This window comes from Piliocolobus tephrosceles, chromosome 21, assembly GCF_002776525.5.
Source record: "Piliocolobus tephrosceles isolate RC106 chromosome 21, ASM277652v3, whole genome shotgun sequence".
Lineage (NCBI taxonomy): Eukaryota > Metazoa > Chordata > Mammalia > Primates > Cercopithecidae > Piliocolobus > Piliocolobus tephrosceles.
Genome location: NC_045454.1, coordinates 9,082,010 through 9,089,962, shown reverse-complemented (window position 1 = coordinate 9,089,962; position 7,953 = coordinate 9,082,010). Strand labels below are relative to the sequence as shown.

The 7,953-nt window shown below is 51.7% G+C and overlaps 1 protein-coding gene across 2 annotated transcripts in view; it reads left to right on the top strand.

Moving 5' to 3' along the window:
- The first annotated feature begins 1,506 nt into the window (after nucleotides 1-1,506).
- Nucleotides 1,507-7,953, top strand: part of SNRNP70 (small nuclear ribonucleoprotein U1 subunit 70) — a 23,499-nt gene continuing 17,052 nt past the window's right edge. For both annotated transcript variants that reach the window (XM_026457355.1, XM_026457354.1), the window contains exons 1-4: nucleotides 1,507-1,959; nucleotides 2,719-2,875; nucleotides 6,713-6,775; nucleotides 6,887-6,941. In XM_026457355.1, coding sequence (XP_026313140.1) covers nucleotides 2,729-2,875; nucleotides 6,713-6,775; nucleotides 6,887-6,941 — 265 coding nt within the window. In that variant the 5' untranslated portion in view covers nucleotides 1,507-1,959; nucleotides 2,719-2,728. The remainder of the gene's footprint in view (nucleotides 1,960-2,718; nucleotides 2,876-6,712; nucleotides 6,776-6,886; nucleotides 6,942-7,953) is intronic.

Sequence of the window (7,953 nt, the reverse complement as noted above, 5' to 3'; positions counted from 1 at the left end):
GCAACCTCCACCTCCCAGGTTCAAGCAATTCTCCTGCCTTAGCCTTCGAAGTAGCTGGGATTACAGGTGCATGCCACCATGTCCAGCTAATTTTTGTATTTTTAGTAGAGAAGGGGTTTTGCCATGTTGCCCAGGCTGGTCTTGAGCTCCTGATCTCAGGGATCCTCCTACTGTGGCCTTCCAAAGTGCTGGGATTACAGGTGTGAGCCACCACACCCGGCCTATTTTGTTTGTTTGTTTTTTTGAGACACATTCTCACTCTGTTGTCCAGGCTGGAGTACAGTGGCACAATCTCTGCCTCCCAGGTTCAAGCAATTCTCCTGCCTCAGCTTCCCGAGTAGCTAGAATTACAGGTGCGTGCCACCACTTTCAGCTAATTTTTGTATTTTTAGTAGAGATGGGATTTCACCATGTTGGCCAGGCTAGTCTCGAACTCCTAACCTCAAGTGATCCACCTGCCTTGGCCTCCCAAAGTGCTGGGATTACAGGTGTGAGCCACTGCACCCGGCCTTTTTCTTGAAACATAAAATTAGTCAATTGAATTTTGCAGTAATTTCTGCAGTTATTAAACAGGCTATTGAATCTATCCACAAAACTTAAGATACTTAACAACAGGGCTCCAAATAACATAAGTGCCAGCTCTCTGATCTCATGGCTAACAACCTGAGATTTCTGCCATCTGGTCCCAGCTCAGGACCTTTGCACTTAAACTGTTCATCACCACCACCACCACCCCACCCCCGCCCCACTCCAGATCTCGCTTCTATCTGGCTTTTGTTCAAATGTTACCTCTTCAGAGGAGGCTTCCATTATCACCCTTTCTAAAATAGACTCGCTCTCACTTCCCATCCCTTTATTCTGCTCCATCGTTCTTCATTATGCTGGCCACTATCTCAAAATATCTTTTATTTTTTATATTTATTAATGTTTGAGACGGAGTCGCTCTGTCGCCCAGGCTGGAGTGCAATGGCACGACCTCGGCTCACTGCAAACTCCGCCTCCCGAGTTCAAGCGATTCTCCTGCCTCAGCCTCCCGAGTAACCGGGATTACAGGCGGGCACCGCCACGCCCGCGTAATTTTTGTATTTTTAGTAGAGACAGGCTTTCACCATGTTGGTCAGGTTGGTCTCGCACTCCTGACCTCAGGTGATCCGACCGCCTCAGCTTCCCAAAATTCTGGGATTACATGCGTGATCCACCGCGCCCGGCCTCAAATAATCTTTACTCAGTTAAATGCTTTTATTGTCTCTCCTAGTATAGTGTAAGCCCTAGCAGGAGAAGACTTTGCTTTAATCACGTGCTGTAGCCCCAAAGCCCAGAGAGTGCCTAGCACACACGAAATGCTCGATGAACAGTTATCGATTGAATAGATTAGACATCAACGCAATCAAGCTATTCACTTAGGGACTCTTTGCTAGTCGGCGGAGAGGTACAGTATAGGGCCCCACGCAGAACGCATGCGCGCAAGATCCGGGAAGTGTGATTGGAAAGGGGCGGAGCATCCGGGAGAGCCTCGCGGACATAGGCGGTTTGGAGCGGAAAGCGAGAGGTGGAGGGGCGGCTTGGGGCTAAGCGCGCGCGCGCAGTGCAGACGCCAGCTCCCGGCGGTTGAAGTACTCAAGGTGCCCGAAGGCGGGGTAGTGACCTCGCGCGTGCGCTCTGGCCGCGGCGGCGCCTGGTCCTAGCGTGTGGGTTGGTCTTGGCCTCGAGCGGCGCGTGCGTAGTGCAGACGGCGGAGGGATTTGCGGCCGGGACCCACCCCCTGCTCCAGTCGCTAGCCGAGGCCGCGCGGGCTCCTGAGCAGCGGCCTGGTGCGCTCGCTGCGCGGGCGACGGAATCAGACGGACGCGGACGTCCCTAGAGTGGAAGCCGAAGCAGGATCTGTTGTTGCTGAGGGGCCGCCGCAGCCGCCGCGAGCCTCCGGACAGACACCAGCGCTAGGAGGGCGCTGCGCGGCGAGTGAGTGTGCCTGAGTGGCCCGACGGGGAGCGGGGCCGCTACCCAGAAGCCCCAGCGGTGGGCCCGGGCTTCTTCCCCGCGGCCAGGCCCCCTTCCCGCGTCCCCGCCACAGGTCACTTCTGCATCCCTTTCCCGGACCCTGAGTTCTCTGGGCACCCACGCCCGCTTCCCACATCGCCCTCGCGGTTTCCTACCCACAGGCCCTTGCGGTGTGTGGCCTTTTTTCTTTTTCGTTTTTCTATGTTGTCCTGGACCCTTACCCATAATTCCTTTCGCCTTTTCGGGGTCTAGGTCTGTTACCCACAAGCACTTGGTTTTGGGGCTTAGCTCCTTATGTTTCTCTTTCTTTGCTCGGAGACTTCCGACCCCCAGGCCTTTGCAAACTGCGTCTAGTAATTTGCTCTCCACGGTACGGGACGAGCAGCCACAACTGCTCTGGGCCTCTCTCCTCGGGTCCTTGATTCCCCCAGAAATTCCCAGGGAACTCTCCGCCCCACAGCTCGTGTCTCAGGTCTCTGAGACTTCACTACTCAGGAATCCTTTTTCAGCCTTTATTTTTGTTTCCTTTATCGGCCTTTTACCTCCACCCCCAACAAGACTTTTACCCTTTTCTCTGTAACACAGGACCGTTCTCTGCCCTTACAAAGCCTGTTTTAATTCCGAGATTTTTTTTCCTTTCTTATTTTGAGAGGCAAGGAGTAATAGGGGCTTTCTCTGCAAACCCGATCTAACCTAAGGCTGTCTTGCTTCTGCTCTCAGACTTGGCAAGATGACCCAGTTCCTGCCGCCCAACCTTCTGGCCCTCTTTGCCCCCCGTGACCCTATCCCATACCTGCCACCCCTGGAGAAACTGCCACATGAAAAACACCATAATCAACCTTATTGTGGCATTGCGCCGTACATTCGAGAGTTTGAGGTGAGTTCACTGAGCAGGCCAGGAATGGTTTGGGTTCTGGGGAGCAAGGGGTTGACCGTTTTGCTAGCTGTGTGATTTAAGTGAGGGGCTTAATCTTTGTGATCCTCAGTTTCGCTGTTTTAAATGGGGTTGCAGCTGGGTGTCGGGTGTGGTCGAGTGCAGCAGTAGTCCAGGCTACTCAGGAGGCTGAAGTGGGAGGATTGCTTGAGCCCAGGAGTTGGAGACTGGAGTGCTCTGTGATTGTGCCGCTATGCTCCGGCCTGGGTGACAGAGCAGGACTTTGTTTCTCAAAAAAAAAAAATTTTTTTTTTAAAGTGGGGTGTGGCCCAATGTGGTGGCTCATGCCTGTAATCCCAGTGCTTTGGGAGGCTGAGGCAGGCGGATCACCTGAGGTGAAGAGTTCAAGACCAGCCTGACCAACATGGTGAAACCCCGTCTCTACTAAAAATAACAAAATTTAGCCGGGCATGATGATGCCTGTAATTCCAGCTACTTGGGAGGCTGAGGCACGAGAATCACTTGAACCCAGGAGGTGGAGGTTGCAATGAGCTGAGATCGTGCCGCTGCACTCCAGCCTGGGCAACAGAAGAAGACTGTCTCAAAAAAAAAAAGTGGGGTTTGATAGTACCCCTTTTGTAGAATTTTTGTGAAAATTCAGTGAGTAGTGGTTGAGGATTTGCACTTAACCCGCACCATTTATCAGCTCTGACTTTGGGCAAATGTTGTATCCTCTTCATGCATTGGTTTCTTTATCTTTAGCAAGGGGGTAGTGGTAGCACCCTCATCATGCTGGAGAATTAAGTGGTAAAGGGTATATCGGGGGCTTGGCACCAAGCAGTCAGCACATGTCAGCCTTTGTTACTCGGTTTACCATTTTTACTGTTAATAAGATGATGTTCATCAAGACTTAGCACCCAGTATTGAGTGTTGGAGGGCTTAAAACTGCAGATGGGGATTTTAGCTCTGCACCTTCGGGGTACATAGGAATGAATGACTTAGGCTCCTGGACCTCTGTTTTTTTTTTTTTTTTTTTTTTTTTTGGGGGGGGGTCTCGCTCTGCCGCCCCGACTGGAGTGCAGTGGCCGGATCTCAGCTCACTGCAAGCTCTGCCTCCCGGGTTTATGCCATTCTCCTGCCTCAGCCTCCGGAGTAGCTGGGACTACAGGCGCCCGCCACCTCGCCCGGCTAGTTTTTTTTGTATTTTTAGTAGAGACGGGGTTTCACCGTGTTAGCCAGGATGGTCTCGATCTCCTGACCTCGTGATCCGCCCATCTCGGCCTCCCAAAGTGCTGGGATTACAGGCTTGAGCCACCGCGCCCGGCCAACCTCTGTTTTTATTTGTGAAATGGGATGACAAAGGTCATCTCTTAGGTGCATCAGAGCACACCTGAGAAAAACTGGCACACAGCCAGAAGTTACAGAACATTCTGGCATTGGTTAGGGAAGGGCAGCTGGAGGCGAGGGAGTTGCACAGCAGAAGTTCGTAGATAACAGAAAAGTGTATCTTCAGTGGGATGTGCCACCCTTGGTGAACCCGCATTGAGAAATGTTACTGGCCAGTTAAATTAACTTAATGGGCACAGGCGGTGGTAGGTGCCCTTTGATGACGCAGGTCACGTGCCAGTTACTATTTGTTTATTTATTTATTTTTTTTTTTGAGAGGGAGTCTCGCTCTGTCGCCCAGGCTGGAGTGCCGTGGCGCCATCTCAGCTCACTGCAAGCTCCGCCTCCTGGGTTCACGCCATTCTCCTGCCTCAGCCTCCCAAGTAGCTGGGACTACAGGTGCCCGCCACCACGCCCGGCTAATTTTTTTGTATTTTTAGTAGAGACGGGGTTTCACCGTGTTAGCCAGGATGGTCTCGATCTCCTGACTTTGTGATCCGCCCACCTCGGCCTCCCAAAGTGCTGGGATTACAGGCGTGAGCCACCGTGCCTGGTCTCAGTTACTATTTATTTATTTATGAGACAATTTTGCTCTGTTGCCCAGGCTCGAGTGCAGTGGCGTGATTGTAGCTCACTGCAACTTCTAGTTCAGGCAGTTCTTCTGCCTCAGCCTCTCAAGTAGCTGGGATTACAGGCATGCGCCACCACGCCTGGCTAGTTTTGTGTTTTTAGTAGAGATGGGGTTTCACCATTTTGGCCAGGCTGGTTTCGAACCCGTAGCCTCAGGTGATCCACCCGCCTTGGCCTCCCAGAGTGCTGGGATTACAGGTGTGAGCCACCATGCCTGGTAGCCAGGTACTTTTTTTTTTCTTTTGAGACGGAGTATCACTCTGTTGCCCAGGGTGTAGTGCAGTGGCGCGATCTTGGCTCACTGCAGCCTCCGCCTCCTGGGTTCCAGGGGTTCTCCTGCGTCAGCCTCCTGGGTAGCTGGGATTACAGGCATGCGCTACCATGCCTGGCTAATTTTTGTATTTTTTTGTAAAGACGGGATTTCACCATGTTGGTCGGGATGGTCTCAAACGTCTGACCTTGTGATCTGCCTGCCTTGGCCTCCCAAAGTACTGGGATTACAGGCATGAGCCACCGCACCCCACCAGCCAGTTACTATTTAATGTGTGGTTGGTGAGACCTTAAAGAACTGCCTTGGCCCTCAGAGGGTGTGCAGTTGTGGGCTTTGGAGCCCTGTTCTGTCAGCTCATGTTGCTTCAGGCCTGGTGCTCTTCACTGGCCCTCATCAGCAGGCCCTTGTCATCACTCCATTCCCATCACATCCTCTGGCAGTTTGTTCAATGCGAGTGATACTTGGAGCTGTGAGAAGCAATGTGTTTCCTAAATACTATATTCTTAAGCTACATGTTACCCATACCAGTGTTTTTTAAACTGTCTTTGGTGAAGGACAGATACTATTCCCAGTCTGTTTGCTTTTGGTAAATATGATGGAATTACTTCTTAAAGAAAGACCTCAGACAGGAGTTGGAGACCAGCCAGGCCAACATGGTGAAACCCCATCTCTACTAAAAATGCAAAACTAGCCAACATGCTGTCGTGTGCGTGTAATCCGAGGTATTCAGAAGGCTTAGGCAGGAGAACCGCTTGAAGGATTTTAGTCAGTTCCTGGGTTCCTTTTAGAGACACAGGAACACGGAGGGAAAGCGGGGCTTAGAATCGCTTGAACCTTGGAAGCAGAGGTTGCAGTGAGCTCAGATCGTGCCATTGCACTCCAGTCTGGGCAGCAGAGCACGACTTTGTCTCAAAAAAAAAAAAGATCTGCGGAATAAAAGACCGAATTTGTATTAGAGTCAGTGGACATCAAACTGTGAAATTACTGTAGAAGTTTCTGAACACTTACTCATGGTTTCTGTACTTACCTGTACTTATCACAGTCCAGCAACAGTTTGGATAGTACTGGTCCGTGGACCATGCTTAGTTTTTGAGACAGGGTCTTGTTCTGTCACCCAGGCTGGAGTGTGGTGTCACAATCATGGCTCATGGCAGCCTTAACCTCTGGTGCCCAAAAGATCCTTCCCCCCTCAGCCTCCCTGGTAGCTGGGACTATAGGTGTGTGCCATTACACCTGGCTCATTTTTAAATTTTTTGTTGAGATGGTGTTTCACTGTTTCCCAGGCTAGTCTGAAACCCGTAGGCTCAAGCATTCTTCCTGTGTCATCCTCCCAAAGTGCTGGGATTACAAGTGGAAAGCCGCTGTGCGTGGCCGCATACCATGCTTTGATCTGTGCCACTCCCCTCCCTGCACTGTGACAGGGGAAGTGTGAGCGGATGTTTATTTTTGTAGGGGGTGGGGGTGGGAGGGTTGACCTGCTTATTTCTTTGGTGAGTGACCCTTGCCATTTCCCCTAGTCCTTCCCACCCTGTCACCTCTCCTCTTGTTCCCAGGACCCTCGAGATGCCCCGCCTCCAACTCGTGCAGAAACCCGAGAGGAGCGCATGGAGAGGAAAGTATGTCATTGTTGCGTCCTGACCCCTGTTTTGCCACTGTCTCCAGATGGTCCTTGACACTAGGACACTTCTATCTGCATTTACTTCTCTACCTCCCCTTTCTCCTGACAGAGACGGGAAAAGATTGAGCGGCGACAGCAAGAAGTGGAGACAGAGCTTAAAATGTGTAAGTCTCTCATCCACCGTACGGCTGTCTCCTCCCCCAAACCCTCTGTGTTCTGCCCAGGTCATACCCAGGACCTTGCTATCGCCCAAAGCCTGTTTTGCAGGGAGCAGGGTTGTTAGTTCATTTATTTAGCCCCTGCCACTTGGCAAGCACTGTTTTTGGTTTAGGCTTTTCAGCAGCAGAACATAGGGTAAAAGTTGGCAGGAAGGGAGACCCCGGTCGACCTTGGGCTCCTCCTGCAGGGGAGGACAGTTAAGGGACTCCCACAACCTAGCTGGGAGTCACAGGCTGAGGCGATGAGTTGTGGGCGAGTGGGTCTGTCCTGGCTCTAACCTTAGCTCCTCGACCCTTGGGCTGAGGTTGTTCCATCCCCTCCACATAGAGGAGGAATTGGAGTACAAGACAGGTATATCGTTGCCATTAAGCAAACTCATAAGAGGGTCAGATGTCAACCTCCAGTGGCTCTTTATTGTGAGGGTGAAAACTGTACAGTCACACGCAGCATAACAGTGTTTCAGTCAGCAGGGGACTGTGGATGTGATGGTGATCCTATAAGATTATACCATATTTTCCCGGGTGCAGTGGCTCACGTCTATAATCCCAGTACTTTGGGAGACCGAGGCGGGTGGATCATGAGGTCAGGAGTTCAAGACCAGCCTGACCAACATGGCGAAATCCTGTCTCTACTAAAAGTACAAAAATTAGCTGGGCATGGTGGCAGGCTTCTGTAATCCCAGCTACTCGGGACACTGAGGCAGGAGAATCTCCGGAAGGCGGAGGTTGCAGTGAGCTGAGATTGCGTCCACTCTCTGCAACCCAGCCTGGGCAACAAGAGCGAAAATCCATCTAAAAAAAAAAAAAAAAAGATTGGCCGGGCGCGGTGGCTCAAGCCTGTAATCCCAGCACTTTGGGAGGCCGAGACGGGCAGATCACGAGGCCAGGAGATCGAGACCATCCTGGCTAACACGGTGAAACCCCGTCTCTACTAAAAATACAAAAAAACTAGCCGGGC